Genomic DNA, 18,900 nt, shown 5'->3' with positions numbered 1-18,900 from the left:
TAGCTTGTAGCATCTTGTCCCACCACCTTACGCTGCTCTTGCATAGTGCATGTAGTATGCAATGCCCAGTGTAGAGGCACATACACTGGTATGCTCCATACATTTTTCAACAGTACAAGGGGTAACAAAAATAAGGAGAAGTGGCAGGTAGAGTAGGGAAAAAGAGAAAGTTATTGTAGTCCGAAACAGGACACCGTCATGGCCCATCCCATGGAATTGCTGGCACAGTTGGTCACACACATGCTAATGCTCTGTTCCTTTTTCTCTTTCTGCAATTTCATTTATAATTACTCCTTTATGGCCTGGCACCCAATTTAACCGCACACTTTAAGTATCCGTTGGGCTGTTTATCTAAATAACATAAATGCCATATTTCAATGGGAATGGCTTTCTTTGGCTCTTTTGCCTGTTTTTGCGGTCAGTGGTTGATGGTCCATGCTCAGACTCGCCACTGATGCAAAGGCCTCAATGCAAAGGGCGCGTGTTGCCATTCGATGATGAATGCTAACAATCAGATTTAAAAACCCTGAATGCAAACATAGCTGTCACAGAATTATCAACTCTAGATACAGCATTTGTAATGGTAAAATAAATATTGTGTCAAATTTCATTAAACATCCAGGCCTGCTGCAGAGGTTGTGAAAACAGGCCAAGGGGGACAAGGCAAAATTAGAACTGGGCTCCATTGTAGCAAGCCTTCATAACATAAGTCTTTAAATAAGTTGTGCGTGTAAGTAGATTTCCAAGCCTGCTGGCACCTACTGTTGTGCGAGACTTTTGGGGTGTCTGAAAGTTTGTTGGCCCCTCTACAAGTTGTGGTGGCTAAGAGAGTGCTCCAACACTGTGGCTCTGTTCTCTATGAAATTATGCAATGCAGCAACAAAGGCTACCTGAACGTCCCAATTGCAACAAATATATGCCTCCAAGCACATAATAATAAACATGTTCTTTAATAAAGCAAACTGATTTAATAAAGCACACTGATTAACTATCAAACATCTTGGACATCACATCACAATGGCAGAAGATCTGCATAAAACAAATTCTCATCTTCAACTGCACAGACATGCTTTTTGCTGCTTTGAACTACAGCACGCTTCATAATATTAACTTCATCACCACTGGCCACAGCAATTAAGCTGCCATAATGCAGCCAATGCTACACCACAGCTGGTGAAAGTTTTCACCACAGCTGGTGAAAACTACCTGCCAAAATTGCAACTTACCTCAAAGCTGATTTCATCAAAGTATAGGCGGTCACACATGTCGTAGTCTGTGCTGACCGTTTCGGGGTTGCAGTTAACCATGATGGTTGCCTTGCCAAGCTGCAAGCAAGACCAGAAAGACAGTTTGAAACACTTGCAACCTACACTAAAGTAAGGGCTTAAAGTAAGAAAATATAAGTGCACCTGAATTTAACATGCCGATAATTCATAAACTAGAAATATAAAACACCTCCCATGCTCGCAGTCAGAAAGAACAAGATGTGTAGCATTTACCTTCAGACATGGAATTTTTGTAGTGAGCTTTTGTAATAAAAGCAGCATGTCGTCGTCGCCATTTGCACTTCACTGGCTACAGATACCCACCACACAGGGGCAGTATTCTACAGAGATTACTTTAGAGATAATACTACAGTAGAATTTCAATAATACAAATCTTTTGGTATGGTGGAAAAATGTGTATCACCAAAATCGTAAAAGAACCCCGAAAAATTAAGGGGGGACACGGCAATGAAAATGTCAAACTTCCTCAAAATCAGATTTATTTTTTCCCCACAATTCTAGGACCTTTCTTTTATCTCATGGCAAAATATTTTGAAGTGATATGCAGCAAAATTTGAAAAAATGTCACTATTTGAGGGTGCTGTCTTCAAAATTGGGAAGGAAATTGGGCTTCGGGAAGTGTTACCGTACCGCTGACCACGTGAACACAGCTTTTCGTTGAGACAGCACTGCCATCTTGGCATTGCTGTAACAGGGTGTCTACCAAGTTGACATTTCCAAATTCCCTGAGTTTTCCAGGTCTTCCCAGAGTGCCTTTGCGAAATTCCCGAAGTGATGCAGAACTATGTTTTATGTCAAGACGGGCTAAAACCATATTGCCCGATGCTGTCACTCTTTAGTAAGCATATGGATGGATGGATGCAAAACTTTAATAAGGTCCTGAGGTACGCGACTCAGCGCGCTGCGGGCCGCTCCCACGTTGGGAAAATCAGGCCTTGCCCGACCGCCGCATCGTGGGCCCTCTGGACAGCCCGTAGTTGCGACCCGGCATCGGGGCTCTTGATAGCGGATAGCCACTTGTCTTCATTGATTTGTTCTGTGCCTCGTAACGAGGGGCAACGCCAGAGCATATGGTCTAGGCTAGCGATGTCATTGCAGTGCCTGCAATAACTAGTGGCATAGGTGTCGGGATAAATTTTGTGGAATAAAGCCGGGTTGGGATATGAGCCTGTTTGCAATAATCTGAGGGTCAATGCCTGCACTCTGTTTAACTTCTTGTGTGGAAGGGGAAAGTCTCTCCTGCCGAGATAAAAGTGCTGCGCAATTTCGTTGTATGTGGTCGGTTGATCTCTGTTCTCCACCACTGCGGGCCGGCGTTGGAGTTCTCCATGGTCGCGGAAAGCGAGACCTCGCGCCTTGGAGTGGGCCAGCTCATTGAGGTTTGTGGGGCCTCCCATGATGGATCCCATATGAGCGGGGAACCACGTGAGAGTGTGGGTGGCGATGCTTTTGCCGTCGAGGATGCGATAGGCTTCCTTACACATGGCGCCAACGCTGAAGGCGCGGATGGCTGCCCTGGAGTCGCTAAAGATATTGGCATGTCCGTCGTCCAGGAGGGCCAAGGCAATGGCCACTTGCTCGGCCGCATGTGACGACGTGCTTCATACCGAAGCGGCATTAACGGTCGAACCCCTGTGGTTGATTGACACTACCGCGAAATTGTTGCTGTTGCCATACTGGGCCGCGTCAACGAAGCAGCAGCCGCCAGGGAGTTCTGTTGCGCGGCGTAGGAGCGCCACCGCTCTGGCCTTCCTTCTTTCTACGTTGCGCTGGGGATGCATATTGCGTGGGGCGGGCGATATGATGATGTTATCTTTCTGCTCTTTTGGAAGGCCCTGGTAGGCGTCTTCGACAGTGGCCGGGGGGACGCCCATCTCAGTTAGGAGTCGTCTGCCCGCCCTGGTGCCGGAGAGCCTGAGAATCTGTGCTTTTTCTTGTGCTTCTGCAATCTCTTCCAGGGTATTATGAATACCCAACTGCAGGAGTCGGTCGGTGCGTGTGTAGTTTGGTAGTCCGAGCGCGCTCTTGATCCCCCTCCTTATCATGGCATTTAGCTTGTCTCGCTCGGCCCTCTTCCAGACGTGCATGGCTGCTACGTATGTAAAATGGCACAACAAGAAAGCGTGGACTAGCCTTAACAGATTCTCTTCGCTCAGGCCTCTCCTTCTGTTAGCTACCCGCCTGATTAGACCGATGACGCTATCCGTCTTTTTTGCTAGTTTGTGAATGGTGATGCTATTCGTGCCCGCCCCTTCGAGTGTCATTCCCAAGATTCAAATGGACGCGACTTTGGGAATGGGATCTCCGCAATTGGTGTAGAGATTAATGTCAATTTCAGTGGGGGGTTTCCAGTTCTGTGGGTTGCGGCCCTTTCTACTTGGGCTGTACAGAAGGAGCTCCGATTTCTTTGGGGAGCACCGGAGTCCCGTGTCGGTTAGAAAGCGCTCTGCAGTGTCGACAGCTTCCTGGAGAGCGGCTTCGACTTGTCCGTCACTGCCACCCGCGCACCAGACAGTGATGTCGTCCGCGTAGATCGTGTGACCGATACCCTGGACCTGGCCTAGATACCTTGAGAGGTCGACCATTGCGATTTTGAAGAGGAGTGGTGAGATGACTGACCCCTGGGGGGTGCCTCTTCTGCTCAGCTCCATTTTCTCCGATTCCAAATCTCCAGCCTTGAGGATGGCGCATTGTTTGCTCAAGAAAGACCTGACGAATGCATGGAAGGACGAGCCCAGATCGAGCTTGGAGATGGCGTCGAGGACGAACTCGTGACGGATGTTATCAAAGGCCTTCTCCAGGTCCAAAAGTAAGCATATGAAAAACTTTTTTAAAAAGAACCGACTTAATCCAATTTGAATACAAGGAGTAGTGTTTATGTTATTCAAAAAAAGAATAGAAGGGAGGGGTTAGTAAAATGCACAGCAAATAAAATGTCTTCGAGAGAAATTGCAAATCGAGTCAGACATTCTCAAATACAAATAAAAAGGAGATACATACAAAAGCAAATATTTTCGAATATGAGCTATTTATACCAACTGGTAGCAAGCTCAGTGGTATGAGGCCCGAATTTTGTCACAATTGAGAGTCTCACAACAGCTCGTAAGTCAACCTCAACTGTTCCGACATACTCTCAGCCCGTGCATGACGTCTCAGTGTTGTGTTTCACTGCTTTAAAGAGTTTATTTTGGTTTGTGTGAGGGACACCTGCATCTCGGCATCAGCCAAAAGTGTTTTTTGAGCTTAGGCTCCTTCAAAGAAGCGCTCGCATACTTCATTCCCCGTTCATTCCTCAATGCATCGGTCCTTTCTGTTCTCGTGCTCCTTTTGTCGCGCATTCGCACTACTGACCATTTGAAGCATACTCTGGGTATGCTCCCCCTAGGGGCCCCGAAAACTTCCGAAAAATCAGGCAGTCCGAAAAAATAAATGCATGTCTTTTACTGCTCTTAAGAGCTCAAATCGACACAGGCACGTCTGAAAAAGCTCCGATTGCCTGTCAGTACACTTATTAGGCATAGCGGTGCTCCTACTGTGACAGGAGAGGGTGGGTACACACATGTAAAATTAAGGAATACATACTGTGTCCCATGATAATTGCCCCTTTCTACGCTTGTTAAGCTTCACCGCAATAATTTTGCTAATGTATCGCGTCACACAACCGTATTGAGGCGAAACTAACTTTCAAGAACCAGCAATGTGGAACGCGCCGTGCTTTCCGAGCTTCGAAGCCAAAATTATTGCTGAAAGCGGAGAACTGAAGAAACACGGCACTGACCGGCAAGAAGCTTAATAGTGAACATCGAAGCAGCTAGGCGTAGCATTGCCGCAGTGGTGGCTACGGCTGCCAGTGGATCTGCGTGCAATAGCGCCGGTTCGAGGTGGTGAGGTAATCAAAATGGCAGCGGTGGTGGCTTTGATTAATGCAGTTTTGGACCTGCAGTCATGCAGAACGTCCGGAAAATTGGACGGCAAAGAGTTCTTGCATCCAAAATTTCAGACGTTCTGATACAGTGACTCTATGGGGTACGTGGTGGTGTCACGAAGCCGTCCAAATTATCGGGAATCGGGAAAGTCTGACGTTGACTGCACTGGCACCTGCGCCAGCCGACGACACGGCGTCAAAGTAGATTCGTTACGATTCCTGTGTTACTCGAGCCAGCATTACTGCAACTTTCGACCTTTTCAACAGAATTACAGCCAACTTTCCCTGATAGAGACACAAATTCCCTGAGTTCTCCCTGAGTTTTTCCAGACTACTCAAAATCCCTGAGAATTCCCGGTTTTCCCGGTTGGTAGACAACCTGGTCGTTGCTACATTATAGTTGCTGCTTGATGGTGATAAGGACATGATTTGTGCAAGATAAGGAAATCTGGTTAGTTTTCTTTGTGGTGGCAAAGCTAGTTCATATTGTGGAATCTGACGGGTACAAGGAAAGAAAATTTTCAATCTATATTGGTCACTCAGTCATTGGCAAAAGGCGTGGATTACAGAGACAAGGCTAATCATGGAAGCAAACCGCCGATGTTTCTGATGGGGCAAGACTGGGTCGCTTGTGATTGCTGCCTCTAAATAAGTTTACAAGTGTGGAACGGCCGACAAGTTCCATGATACTGCATAAAAGCAAAAGCTTTTTCTTTTCTTAGTGGTGGAGGGGGGTGGTCGGAGATAAGGCTCAGTGATGTTGGTCGCCCTGGCAACTGGAATGCAACTGGCGCATAGGTGCAACCACTCTGCCGGCATGACAACAGCCAGTGTCTGGCACTACAGTGAAACTTCGTTAAAGCATAGTTGGCCGGAGCTCGGAAAAAGTACGTACTAAACGGTAGTACTGTTTAACCGAAATAGCATGAGATCGACCACTTACATGTCAAAAACTGAACTTAGAGAGGGTGCGATGAAAGGGGAAAAAACATGCAGTATTTATTCACTTCGTGCGACAAAAATGTTATTTTTGTTTGATGCCATTGTGGCCTAGCAGCAACGACAGTGGCCTCAAACTTGCCGAAGCTGAGGTTTTCAGCCAGCCCCCCTCTTCTCGGCAAACACTTGCATGGCAGATTCCTCGTTGGCATTACATATTTTCCGTGCACGCGCACAGTAGTGCTGCAGAAGTCGTGGGGCGCCTTTTCGTTGCGGGCTGCTGTTCTCGCCTCGACGATTGCATTTATGAGGCTGGCCCAGCTTCTGCCACTGTCGGGCCTGAATAGCCCGTGCTGCCGCTTTCCGTGTCGTCCTCATCACTGCTGCTAGCTGACACTTTGGTAACAACAGAGGCAACGATGGCGAAAAGTTGAAACGCGTAGCCAATATCTCTTCACGGTCGCAACAGCACTGCCGAGCAACTTTTTCGCATTCCAAATGCCATGCACCGTACTCAACAGCAGATATCTGTCGCGTGTCAGCGCTGTCTTGTGTCATGTTCGATAGCACGAATGATGTCTAATTTTTCTTCTATGCTGAGCATCCAGCATTTTCTTTATCTGAGCTTTTCTTTATGTTGTGAGTCCTCGCTTGCCCGACGCCACAACGCTCTCTGGCACGCCACTGAAATGATGTGGCTTCACGCACGAACGCACAGGCCGTTCCGATCTCTGAGGCTTGTTCTACCGGGCCGCCCGATGGAGACGACGCACCGCCGTGTTTGCACGACGAAAAGTGGAAACACTACGTGTTAATCGATACGTACGCAATGAGCTGGTATGGTTTGAGCAGATACAAAACACATTATGTTCAATGGCCGCTGAGTCAGGGATTTGACTTTACTACATTTAAAACGAAACTGCTGTTTAAGCGGGTACGGTTTGATGAGGTTTTACTGTACCAGTGCACCAGGACCTTGTTGCTGGCTCCTTTGAAAATTATCCGCTGGTTAGATTGTCGGTATCATTTGTTGCGGTGTGAAAAGCAGTTCACAGCATTGGAAATTTAGCACACCGTATGCTAATGGATTTGGGCCAGCCCTGTTGAAAAATTCATACTATCTCGGAATTTATATCACGTGCTATCGTATCACTGGGATTCTATTGGATCACTTTTGAGATTTCGCATTGGACTTGTTGACATTTGCGTCACACAGCATCCCTGGTCCCGTGTGCAGATGGCGAGCTTGGCACAGCACGAGCAATGCTTGGGTCGACTACACAGATTCATCCGATAGTGGTATGAAATCTTGCGATAATGATAATACCGTATTTACTTGCATAATGATCACACTTGCGTAACGATCGCACTCGCTTAATGATTGCACGCCTGAATCTAGCTGTCAAAATTCTAGTTTTTTTTCTTTCCCGTGTAATGATCGCACCCCCAACTTGCCGCAGTGATATGTCATGTGCCAAGTCTAGCTAATGATGATTACGCTTACCATCTGTCGAATGCTACATGAATGACTCTTCAAGAGACACTAAAGGTTACTATGAAGTCAAGTTAAGGAGATAAAGCAATGCTCTAGAACGTCTAAGGCGTCAATATAATCGCGAACAGAGCTTTAGTAACCGAGAAATTGAGGCAAATGCATGACACGATTTGAGACCCCCCAGCGACATTCCGGTACTAGCCCGATGACGAAGGCACTCCTCATCATAATTAATGTCACTAGTACTCAACTACTCGTATTAAAAAGATCATTTCTTTAGATTATAAGACGGAAGAAAATGCTGCTTGTGTACTTCTATTCGATTCTAAGAAAAAATAATAATACATTTTGACGTTACCCTTTAGTATGGGCGATCGAAAGGTTTCGTTTTCGCTCGACTCTTTGCGCTCAACTTTGCGCCGCGCGCAGTTTGAGTTTCAGTTGTTTCGTTATCGCGTCGTGCTGCGCTGGTCCTGCTGGCTTGCGAAACTTGCATTTGGAACAAGCAGCGAGAATGCCTCGTCCATATGATGTCGTGGGATGCGCGAATGCACCGTGGAACTTGGCCAAGGGCAGTTGCAGTGGCGAATCCAACGTTACTTATCATTTGTGCCAACGAGTGAACCTCTCCATTCGAAGTGTGCCGTACCACGGCCACAGCGCGTTGGCAAAGAGCCGAAAAATCGCATAGTGTGCTTGCTGCACTATCGTCCAGAGGATTACGAGTTCAACGCCGACTAACTGAAGCTGTGTGGAGTGCCTTTCAAAGCAATGCTTTCCCGTAGCGCTGTTCCGTCGGTCTTGCCTGCATTCTCTGCAGCGCAAGAACAACTGCAGGTTGAAGACGGGGCGGTGAGTGTGGCATTTGGTTTTCACGAAGGAAAAGTTACAATGTGCGAATATGTACAGCAATGACATACAGTTGCCATTGTAGTAGTACGCAACGACGCCAGCAGCGTGAGCCCTCAGCAGCAGGTCACGTTCATCAGTGCTTAAATTGCTGAAGTCGAGCCCAGCATCGCAAGTCAATGTGTCGTTGTCAGGGTCGTCCATTGCAACTAGCGTCAAAGTTGGAGTGATAAAATGAAGAACCAACTTATCGTCGCGCGCTTTCCCTTTCGCTAGCCTCCATAGTTCCGCTTTCGCGCTGCTATCGGCTCTGTCTTGGCTCTGTCTTGGCTCTGTTCTGGCCACGCGTTTGCATTTTGGGCAGAAAAGACGTACCGCCGTCTGCGGGCGCCGTTTTACTCACCGACGGCGCAACGTCACTATGAGACCATGACGTCACCACTCCTCAATCGGAGGGCGAGCGATTTGAACTGCGCTAGAGGTACGCGGATGCTTCGGAACGCATTTTCTCTTAAAGTAAGTCTCTTCTTCGCATGAAACAAGCGTTTAGAGGTTTCTGGGATGGTATTTCAACGGTTCACGTGGACTTAATATTAGCCTTTAGTGTCCCTTTAAGCAGATACCCCATTTCATTCCTTTCATCACTTTCCACATTTCCATGAATAAAAAAGTTACATCCAAGCTTTCCTTGGCTTTATTATTCGTAGGCTTTATAATGGTTGTGGTCAACAACAACAACAAAGGAGTCACCTTTCGATTCTTCTCATCTGCACTCGTGGGCATGCAACAAATCGCGAGCGGCAACCACAGTAGCCCCGTTTACACCGATACGTTAGAAGTGTACCCTATTAGAAGTGTAGCCCCGTTAGAAGTGTAACACAGCTAAGATATTCGCCCACTCTTAGCAGAAATGTGCCGTATTAGGATAGTAGTGAACACAAATGCCGCAGTTTCCGCAGCATACCCGCCATGTGTTTCTATGTCACTGGCAGCTGAGCACACCCATCACTGTTTCTGTCCCCTCAAAGTGGACATGGCTACGTTATTGCCGCAGACTTGCTGATATTAACGTTATTATTCATTACTGATATGGAAGAAACTGTTTCAATGCATGTAATGTACTCACAAAAAGAAAAAAAGAAATCGCATTCGGCGCTCCGCCGGCCGGCATTTTTGTTTTTGTGTCCCGCACTGTTACAGCAGCAGCCGCCTGTTTGTTGGTCTGTTGTCATGCCTCAGCAAATGTGGAATGAAAAAATTATTTTTCTTTTTGCGGGAAATTTAACCCGTGTAATGATCGCACCCCTGAATTTATGGAAATTTTTTTGACAACAAAGTGCAATCATTATGCAAGTAGATACCTTATCTCCTAAAGTTAGTGGCAAAAAATACTGCTCAAGATTATAGTCGTGCACAAAATGAACCGACAGCAACCTTCACAAAATTGTGCACTACTGCCATTTGTGATGGTGATGCTGCTGCATCCGACAGCTATGACGGTAAGCTGTTGCCAATGTCAAGACCATTGTTTTGGTTTTGTATCTGACTGTAATGCGAGGCAATTTCTGGACCTAATTTCATGGAAAAAAAATAGTGTGTGCTAGATTCGGGTAAACACAGTACAGCTATTGTACAGCATGAAGTTGTCCCCATTTGGCTGTGAGAAACCATAATTACAACAACAAACACTGCTAAGCTTGATTTTAGTTTCCTAACTTCATTTGACTGGGATGCTTGAAGATATTCGTGCTGCATACTGTATCAGAAAGTCTTAGTACAGGGACACAGACAGTGAAAGAATCATAGAGGATCACCCCTTGAGTCCCAAGTTGAGGGCCTCCCAAAATGACAATGGCTGGTCTGAAGGTAGGCAGGATGATAATCTCATAACATTCCTCACACAGCAGACCCAAGATTCAGAGCTGGATGGAAAAATAGATTTGGGAAAATAACATTTTCAGGAGACTTTCGCTACCGAAGCAGTGTGATGGGGCCTGCCACAGATGCCAAGAAATTTTGTACCCTTAGCAGTCATCACTGCAAAGGATGAAAGATATGTGCTCAAGTGTCTTTTGTTTGTCTCAGAGTACCTGAGCCATGATCTACATCAGACTGATGTATGCTTCAACGAAAATCTGGATGAATATACTCGCGGACAACTTTCTGTGGCTATGAAGGGAAAGTTACGGAGGCAAAGCGTGCACAAGTGAGAGTGCTTCAGAAAAGAGTCCCACGTTTTCATTCACGTTAGCTTAAGCTGGGGAAGCGAAAACAAACAGATCATTAGCAACAGTCAAATAAGGCAAAACGCACCACTGAATATAAACGATTACTTATTTTGCGGCTTTTCCCTCCCACGTCTGAGAAAACGTGAAACCGTCATACGTGGAGGCTGCGTCGATCCAGCATCTCTTCCGAGCAACCAAAAGCACTGTCAAATGCTGGCGAACTACTTGGCACGGTAACACATGTGCAGAAGCTCCGCCCCTGTAGCCTTCCCTTCATGGCCACAGAAAATTGTCCGCGAGTACAGTAGTAGCTCCATGCATTACTGCTATCAAAGGAGGCTGACCTTGCGGAGCTCCTGGACACAACTGACGGCACACCAGTCGAACTCGACTGAGCTGCCAATGCGGTAAACACCGGAGCCCAGCACCATGATTGCACTCCGTGGCTCAAATTGCAGGTCATCCCCTCCAGCGTTGTATGTCAGGTAAAGGTAGTTGGTGGCGGCAGGCCACTCGGCAGCAACTGTGTCCACCTGCTTTACTCGGGGCACCACACCCAGTTCCTGGCGGGTCTTGCGGACTACAAGCTCTGTGCTGGATGAGAAACGACAGATGGCATGAGTGAGGAGTAGGGAAATACGAGTCTTGTCAGCTATTGTGAATGCTTAGAACACAAAACGAAGACAATGCAAAACAAACGGAGTGGCTGGGAGCTGTAGCTTGATGTGTACGCCAAGGTTGTGCATCAACAGCAAAGGCAACGATGAAGGCAATACTTGATATGTGTCACAAACAGCTGAACCTCATCGTAACGAAGTTGCAGTTCCAGCAATATACTTCGTTAAATCGTGAATTTCATCAATTTGAGGTTTTAAAGTTTCAGCATTAAAAACAACTTAAATTCCCACAGCGCTCCGGGTGGATAATATCTTCTTAGTAAGCATTTATAAACAAATCGCAAGAAGGTTGGGCCATAATAGCGTAATGAGTGCCAGTGCATGTGGTTTAAATTGCACTGAGAGCAATGCATCGACATGGCTCACGGCGTTAGAGATTTGTGTGTTGCGTTGCGCGATGCCGTAAATTTTGGACACCATAGCTGACCGCACTTAGTGCCAGTAGCCCGTGCCCACAAATTAAAAACAAAGTGTAAAAATATACGGATATTGGTCCTGAGGGCAGTCAAGAAGCGATTTTGCCGCTCAAACTTTTCATGCAGAAGGACACTTTAAATAACTTTTGCCTCGGACGACATAGTTTCTTGCTAGATTTACAGTGGAATCTCGATGATACGATCACGGCTAATACGAATTTCCGGATGATACGAATTTTTCTGTGATCCCGGCCGAGCCCCATTACCTTGCAACATGCTAGAGAACGGTTGTTACGAATCGATCTTCGACCCTCGTCGGTTGATACGAATAAACGCCGCTCCACCGACTGCCGCGAAAGAGAACAGTGCGCAGTCACGCGATTTCTCCCGTTCTCTTTTGGTGCGGAGGCGCGGATGTGGCGCCGGAGAGTGCGGAGGCCGCGACTGGCGAAGCATGCAAAGGAGGCAAAAAAAGCAAAGAGCGCATTATGGTTCTCTTATGCTGTAACGCCGACGGATCGGAGAAACTTAAGCTCACGGTAGTTGGCAAGTTTCAAAAGCCCTGGTGCTTCAAGCGCGAGAGTCATATGCCGTGCGTCTATTGCGCAAACAAAAAGGCTTGGATGACGGCGGTGCTGTTCGAAGAGTTTCTGTCGCTCCTTGACAGGAGGATGGCTTGCAAGAATCGGAAGATTGTTGTTTCTTGACCAGTGCGCCACCCACCCGAGGCAAGTACCGCTTGAAAACGTCAAACTTGTCTTTTTACCCGCGAATGCGGTGACGCACCTGCAACCCCTTGATGCTGGGATTATAAAGAACGCAAAGCACCATTTCAAGAGCCTTTTTGTTCACTGCCTACTTGCTAAAATTGATAGAAAGGACGAAGGCGACCTGCGAATAAGCCTCTTGGACGCCATCCATATTATAGCTATGGCATGGGATTGGGTTACTCCGACTGCCGTAGCGAACTGCTTCGGCAAATGCGGCTTCTTCGGGAGTCCAGAAGAGGTGCCGCCGGAGCCGGAAGATACAATTGAGGATTGGGAATGGCTTAATGTCGAGTACACAGCTGATGACTTTTGCAAGGCAGATGACAATCTCACCCCCTGTGGTGCGCGCACGGTAGAAGATATTGTCGAAGAGGCCACATGCGAGGCTGCTGATTCTAGCGATGATGGCGACAACGTAGACATGGGCGACGGTGAAGGACCACCACCAGTGGCTGAAACGCTGCACGTGCTCGACATTCTGATGTGTGCTATGGCCGTGGATGAAATCAGCGACGACACGTGCACGTGTTTTTATGGATTTGAACAAAGTCTGCTAAGTGACCTGACAAAGAAAAAGAAGCAGAAGGACATTAGAGACTTTTCCTACAAGAAATAAATGCTTTTTACGTACGTGTGCCTGAGTGAGTTCCCCTCTGACTCTTCAATTTAGCTAGTTTTAATTGTGTTTCGATGATACGAATTTCGGCTAATACGAATATTTTTCGTGACCCCGTGAGATTAGTATCATCGAGATTCCACTGTACTAACCATACAGGCTCCAAGTGCATGATGAAATGGCTGAAGACTTCGTTAAATCGAAACTATGTCACAAAGTTACTTCGTTAAATCGAAAAAAACTTATCCACGGTTTTAAATGCAACTCAGATTGGGAAATGAAAATGGTTCATTACATTGTGAATTTAATTAAATTGAGGTTCATTATATCGAGGTTTTACTGTACATCCTAAAGCACTTATGATTAGAACTGCGCTGCAAGTTTGAATAACAAGTGGAAATTGATTTAGTAATACGAGCGGGAACATAGACGGCTGGGTATTTTTACTCGAAGTCAGTCTGTCGTATGCAGTGGGTTCAAGTCTTTCATTACTTTTTCACAATTCGTTACACCAGGCACAATTTTCAACTCACTGGATAGGTGCTTTTCAAGCCTGCTAGACATGAAGTAGTTGATGTTCTCATATCTGACGTTCCTGTACAAGTTTCTGCATGGAGTCCACATTCTCTAAACATCACACAACACATGAAAGGACTGAACATTGATAATCCTTTTTGCAGCTGTATGCTTTTTATGATTCTGAACATGTAGAAAATGCTGTTGATGTAAGATTTAAATCAACAGAATTGGTTAGCGCTTGAAAGGGTTAAGGGAGTTCCTATAGTATGCTGTAAATGCAAACACCACTTGGGAAAGAAAAAAAAAAAAGAACCTCATGCAGAAGTTCAGAGAGTCGGGAGCAACATGAGAGCTGCATCCCACAGCTTAGCGACACATATGACAAAGGCGTGAGGTAGCCTGTAGACTTTTGACAAAGGCTGTACATGTCGAAGTAATGCACAATGTACAAGTAATGCACAGGCCTTTGCCTTTAACCAAGTGCTTCGAAACTTTGTAACACTCCACCAACACATTGTTAGTGCAGTGGCTCTGCATGGCCTCAGAGACACAGGTGTCTTCTGTACAACATGCAAAGCGAAGTGATTTTGAGGGCGACGGTTTGGTGTGCTGTTTATCTTTGCTAAACACCAGCAAAGCAGGACATCTTGTTCCAAACTCAAATGCATCACAAAAGCAAAACTTGCCCTATTGCTTAATATACTCAGAAAAGAAAGGGAAGGGCGGAAAAACGGTTGGATCACACTACTGAAATAAGATAACATGCATGTTGTTGATGTGAACATCGGTACGTAGTCATGCTATATCTTTAATACAGTCAATTCCAGATATATTGAACTCGAAGAGGATTGCGAAATAGTTTGTATGTACAGTCAACTTCTATAGATTCAACTCTGACGGGACCAAATAAATTAAAAGAATCATCCGGTAAGTTGAATTGATCGAGATGCAGAAAAAATGGCAAAACACACTATCGATTAATTTCGCAGTATTTGACAATTCTAAAAGGCCTCCTAATTAAACGCGTGCCCACTTTCTATGTGTCCAAAGTAGTAAACCAACATAGAAATCACATTAAAATTCCTAAACAAACTAGAAATCTAACGTGCACCAGATTTTTTAGCAAGAAAAAGTGTTGCGCACAGGTGGTCAGTTTGATAAAGTCGGCGTAGCTGCAGTACATACGTGTTATGCGGCAAAGCATATAAGGGTGCGAAGGAGGTTTGGTTGTGTGTGATGCAGTGCCAGTGCAGTTATGACTGCACTGGCACAGGCAATTCTCTTTAAAAATAAAAGAAAGAAAAAAAAATTAAAGAAAAGAGGCATGTGTTATAATCAGATAAATACTGTAATCAAACATAATGAATTATGGTTATTGCTTGAAAATTTCTCTAGGAGAGGTCGAAATTAGGTGTTTTTGAAGAGAGATGATGTATGCTCAATGCATTCACTCTCCCCTAAACTCTGCCGAGACAGACGCTATTACTAAAGCGGTCCCTACGGGGGTCACTTAGTGGTCAGGCGCATCTGTGGTGACTGGTCAAGCTCGAATTATCTGGCAAAGGCCAATTTTAGGATCGAAATAACAAACGTTCGGTCCAGCTGAAATGCATGGCCACTGGTCGCGACCTTCAGCCGGGATCGAATTAACCGAAAAATTGAATTAACCGGAGTCGGTTAACAGAGAACTGTCGTACACAGGCAACGAGCCAGGTGGACTTCTGCGTGGGGTTTCGGAAGCCACATCCTGTTGGATCTAGCCGTCCTCCCTTCTCTCCACCCTATAAATTCCACGTGTCTTGCGTGTTGCTCAGTGCCCCAATGCCTTGTGAGCGGTATGTCCCTTCGTCCTCAGCCCTTCCCCTCCGGCCCCTACATATGTGACTGCCGACACTATACACATGCTGTTAGTGTCAGTTTGAAAAGTGGCTTTCAGCTTGCAGAACATCCGAGTCCATTCCTATTGACATGTAACCGTGTGAGCACAAATGAAGCAGTTCCCATTGAGATGTAACCGTGTGAGCACAAATGAAGCAGATTCAGCACAGACCCGTAAATAGCACAATAGTTCTGTGTGTTGCTGCCGGGATGGCCTTTCCGCAAAGTCTTGATGAGGCGTGCAGTGGTTTTGTTAAATGGAAGCTGTAATGCAAAGACCCGTCCAACTTGAGGTTGAGTTTGGAATCGTTTTGGCCACTCACGAAATTCTAAAATGTCATTCGCTGAAAGCCTTTGTGTACAAGACAAATCCGGAGGCACGGCATCTTCAGTTCAGCCTCCCTCGCCTGGCAGCACTCGGCGAAAACATGGAATGTCATTCAGTCTTTATTATGGAAAGCGTATCGTAATGGGAGGCCTTTCGTGTTCTTGAAGCAGAATGGTGATCTGCTCTTGCCGATAACAGCCGCAGTTTGCCCAAGCCATCCATGTGCGCAGCGAGCAATACTGAGAGCTCTCTTAATTTTTCCTCCATAGCATGTACGGCTCCTCAGATTCAATCTCATGTATGACAGCATCGTTGAAAAAAGTGCCATTTCAAGTTTGTCGGTATTAATTATTTCTGACAACACGAAAATTGATCCGATCTCTGTTAGGACAAGTGCACTTGCAGGGACTTGCAGGGGCATGGCACGACGGAGCTTTCGATGTATTGAATGTGACGGTGAATAAGAGTTCGATGTACACATAGTACATTGCTATACTTTTGAATACGATTTCCAAGAGGATTTCAAAACTGTTAAATATAGACAATAATTCGATATATTTGAGATAGACTGCATTTCGAAGGCTTTCTTTCCTGGAAAAAATAAACAATAAACAAAAAGGACATCTCATTCTGACCTCTCAAAATATTTACAACTCCGTAAATTATATGTTGGCAAACAGAACAACCACTAAGAAGTCAGCTGATCACTTTTGATTAAGTAAGTTGAATGTGGGGGACTAAACAATTGTAATTAGTGGCTGTTTCCCAACAAGACTCCCAACAGCATGCATGGAGTATTATTCATGAATATTGTTTCTCACTACCCAGTACTTTGTGCACGGTAGCTGGGACACCTTGTACACGTTAGGTTTTGACTTCACACAGTTGAAGTGGATTACACTGAACCTGCATGGCATACACTTATTTCTTTTTATGTAGTTTAGACTGCCCAGAGAATGTCCCTTCCCTCCCTTTCCCCCTGCCCTTCTCGCTTGAAGTGCTCACCCCAGCAGAGTGTTAACTGGACAGGAGACTGTCCAAATTTCATTTGACAGGAAGAACCAAGGCTGCTGGATACTGACCTGCCCACGCACTGGGCGATCTGCTTGTCCGAGAAGCCAAGCTGCTTGGCTCGCAGGAGAACGTCGTACGTGAGTAGAGCAGGCTGCAGGTAGACAGGGCACATTGCACACAACAATATCAGAGGTGCAAATTCGCACAGATAATACCCCAGCCACACGAGCACATATCATCATCATCATTTATTGGTCCTTAAAGACCCCTGGAAGGGGCATTACATAAGGGAGGGGGGCGGAACATTGAACACAACAACGTAGGTCACTGTCAAACATTGTCACAATCAGTGATCAGCAGGATATATACAAAAGAAACAGTACAAAAACCCTTTAAATAAGCATTAACAAGTATAAAAAATAGCAACAGTAAAGTAAACAGAGGCAAACAGAAGCAGGCAAGAATTTTCACATGTTTTCAAATAGGATGTCAGCAACTGCCGGAACTTATATGGATCGCGTTCTATTACAATATGGTCTGGTAATGAATTCCATTCTTCAATTGCAAGAGGCAGGAATGACTTGTTAAATGCGTTAGAGGAGCCGTGCAGATGTCGAATGCTCGTGGAGTTGAAAAGACGGCGTGATGTTCAGAGAGGTGGAAGCAGAAGAGAGTCCCGAAGCGAAGGAAAACATAAGTATAGCTTATGAAATAATGACAAACGGGCGGTTTTCGTCTGTGCGTCAGAGGCTCGATGTCAAGCGATAATTTTATACTGGTAACATTGGAGTGGGTGTCGTAGTCGAATGAAATATATTGGGCTGCACGGTTTTGAATGGCTTCTAGGCTATCGACTAGGTAAGCCTGATGTGGATTCCAAATGAGTGCTTGTCTTACCCCTTTTGTGTCAGTGGTTTCCAAATGCTAAAGAAGCTTGCTCATGGAATAGACTAGCTCTATCTCTAGCATTGTCAGGAGGAACAAGGGGAACAAGACAGTGAAGCCAGAGGAAACAGGGAAATTAACTGTTATGTGGAGCAGCTTGGTAAAGATAAATATGAGCGACATACTACAGGCATACGAAGAAAGGGTGTTCCTTATTTGACTTTGCAGAACACTATTAGATTCCACCACATCAGTTCTGCGAAAGCCTGCAAGGTGGGCTAAATTCACGACAGGGAAAACTTGTCATCCACATGACTGTAACATGAAGCTACAAGAAACCTCATACAGGTTTCTCAGAAATCATCATAAAATTATATACCTGATGTGTCAACTAAATGTGGCTAAGAAAGAAATAACAGACAGCTTTTCGATCATAAGCTTGTGTTATGATAGTCGAGTTTTTTTTTTTATTGTGAACAAGCAATCAAGATTTTATTAAATGAAGTAATTATTAACGTACTTAATCAATAAGGTGCCAATGCAAAGGTTATGGAATACTTCAAGAAATGACTGACAGCGACGCATACAGTGACCTAGGACTTGTATGTATGGTCCTTTCTTTTCTTTTTCGAAAAAAAAAAAAAGGACAACATATCTCTGAACCAGTAATACAATTGTTCTCAGACATAAACATCATCAGTGCATTGTGTGCATTATGAGCGTGCAAACCTGGGTCACGGTCTTGTAACAGTTCAGAAAGCAAACCGTTACAAGATTGTGCTACTTTGTGCGTGATAGGGACCGAAGATGTGCGCCAAAAGCTGTTGATACGGCAAGAAAAAAGCGCGGCTGCTCAACGCCTGCTCTTCACCACTGGCAGTGACTGTGGTTGGCCCGCACAGCACCAACGCTTGCTACTCGTGAAGTGGCGATCAGGTCACGTGATGCGCCGTCCATGCTTTCATATGTCGCACAGATTGGCCTTACAAAAACCCACAACCAAATGACTGGAAAGCTCTTCTGCACCTTGGAGGAAAACTGGCAAGCAAAACGTTCTATGCAATAACACTGCCAT

The 18,900-nt window shown here is 45.6% G+C and overlaps 1 protein-coding gene across 1 annotated transcript in view; it reads right to left on the bottom strand.

Moving 5' to 3' along the window:
- The window catches only part of r (carbamoyl-phosphate synthetase 2, aspartate transcarbamylase, and dihydroorotase rudimentary), a 184,959-nt gene that overhangs the window by 91,369 nt on the left and 74,690 nt on the right, over positions 1-18,900 (bottom strand). Inside the window, exons 17-19 of the mRNA XM_055069310.2 lie at positions 17,009-17,091; positions 11,067-11,316; positions 1,227-1,325 (exon numbers count right to left, since the gene is read on the bottom strand). Coding sequence (XP_054925285.2) covers positions 1,227-1,325; positions 11,067-11,316; positions 17,009-17,091 — 432 coding nt within the window. The remainder of the gene's footprint in view (positions 1-1,226; positions 1,326-11,066; positions 11,317-17,008; positions 17,092-18,900) is intronic.

This window comes from Dermacentor andersoni, chromosome 9, assembly GCF_023375885.2.
Source record: "Dermacentor andersoni chromosome 9, qqDerAnde1_hic_scaffold, whole genome shotgun sequence".
NCBI classification, from domain to species: Eukaryota; Metazoa; Arthropoda; class Arachnida; order Ixodida; family Ixodidae; genus Dermacentor; species Dermacentor andersoni.
The sequence above is the reverse complement of the archived record's forward strand: the minus strand, read 5'-3'. Positions and strand labels throughout refer to the sequence as shown.